Here is a 1607-nt window from a genome sequence, read left to right as displayed (position 1 = left end):
AGCACACATTGCACTCGTAGTGCATTTTGCCATCCTTCTTCTTGAGCGGATACGGCAGCGAGCGATAGCCACGCGAAGCCAAGGAATTGGGACTCAAAGGGCTGCCACTGCGTGGACAAGAGTTGCCATCTGGCGACAGTGAGCTGGGCGGCGATATCCTCAGGGGAGACAGTCTTTGTAGCGGTGTCAGTGGCTGCATCAGCGGATGATTCAGCATTTGTGTGCTGCTCTGCAGCAGATGCAGATTGGAGCTGGAACCGGAACCGGAGACGGAGCCGGACACGGAGACGGAACCCTGCGACTGTCGATCGAACGGCGAATGCGAACTGTGCGGCGGTGAGTGGAACGTGGAGGTGGCACCGCCATAAGCCGCATACCCGGCATAATTGGGCGAGTGTTGGCCCGGCGAATAGATCACATGATGATGATGCACTGCAGCTGGTGGCGGTGAGCACTCACCCTTGATTAGAGCTGCTCTGCCCGCCAAACCCAAACCCAAAGCCATTTCCTCTGCTCCAGCCGCCAGTTGTGCGTTGATTTCCGGCGCCTGGCCCAAATTCGAGCTGGAATCGGGACTTACAGCGTTGCCATATCGCTGGGATTTCTTATAACTGTACGCCATTTCAGTGGGCGATGTGGGCGGAGGCGTGGCAGCATTGACCTGACGACAAGCCGCCTCCAAGCGATGCTGACTGGTCAAGATGGTTTCCAAAATGCTCGAACTGGGCTGATTAAATCTAACATAACGCTCGCCCGGCAACGGACTGGGATCGGACTCATAATACGGTTTACTCAAGGGCACTATAGTCCTGGTGGGTTCCAGCACAATCACTGTGGAGCTGGCGGGTTGTGTATTGGTGCACTCCACATGGGCATGTGTTGGAGCAACATGCTCCTCGCCGAGAGTGGTCGTTGTGGTCGCCTCCTCGGGCAAGTCTGGCAACTCTGGCAGCTGCTGTGCCACTGTTGCCGCCGGCAGCGGCTCCTCCACATCCTGTTTGATGCAGGCTTTATGTTTGAATTCATATTTCAGCGGCATTTTCACTTTAAATTTGCGATACTCATTTTTATCCGCCTCCGAGCTGGGCGTGGTCGCCATGGGCGTGGTGGGCGCTGGGGGCGTGACACTGCTGGGCTTTTGCGTTTGCGCTATAACCGTTTCCTTGGGTGCTATAGCCTTTTTGGAGCAATCAAGGACATAGTTGTGCTCGCTCTCGCTATCACTGGAATCCTCGGGCGGAGTAAGGCCATCCTCCTGGCACTCGTTGCTGTGATAACCCTCATCGGAGCGCACGGAACGCACGCTGCCATCCTGTGGCGTCAACTGATGCTCATAGTGCGCATCCTTGCCACATAGCGGAGATCCTGCCGTCTCTATGATGACCGAAGCATGACGAGAATGTTGTATATGTGGATGCGCGTGGGAATGATGATGATTTGATGAGGAGGAGGAGGTGGAGGAGGAGGAGGAGCTGACAGGCGCAGCCGAAGAAGCCGAAGCAGCTGGCTGTCCTGGTAAATGCAAGCCCATCACATAGGTTATATGACTGACGGCCACCTCGGCTGGAATTTCTGGTGCTGCCATTGCATAAAGTCCTTTCTTCTCC

The 1607-nt window shown here is 55.6% G+C and overlaps 1 protein-coding gene across 1 annotated transcript; it reads right to left on the bottom strand.

Moving 5' to 3' along the window:
- Positions 1-7: 7 nt before the first annotated feature.
- On the bottom strand, positions 8-1603 carry LOC117793202 (the record flags this gene model as incomplete). The annotated part of the gene is made up of 1 exon (XM_034633493.1): positions 8-1603. A coding segment is annotated over one exon (1596 nt), but the record flags the coding sequence as incomplete, so codon positions are not given.
- Between the last annotated feature and the right edge of the window lie 4 nt (positions 1604-1607).

Source organism: Drosophila innubila, unplaced genomic scaffold, assembly GCF_004354385.1.
Source record: "Drosophila innubila isolate TH190305 unplaced genomic scaffold, UK_Dinn_1.0 136_U_U, whole genome shotgun sequence".
NCBI lineage: Eukaryota > Metazoa > Arthropoda > Insecta > Diptera > Drosophilidae > Drosophila > Drosophila innubila.
This window is presented reverse-complemented; position numbering and strand designations above follow the sequence as displayed.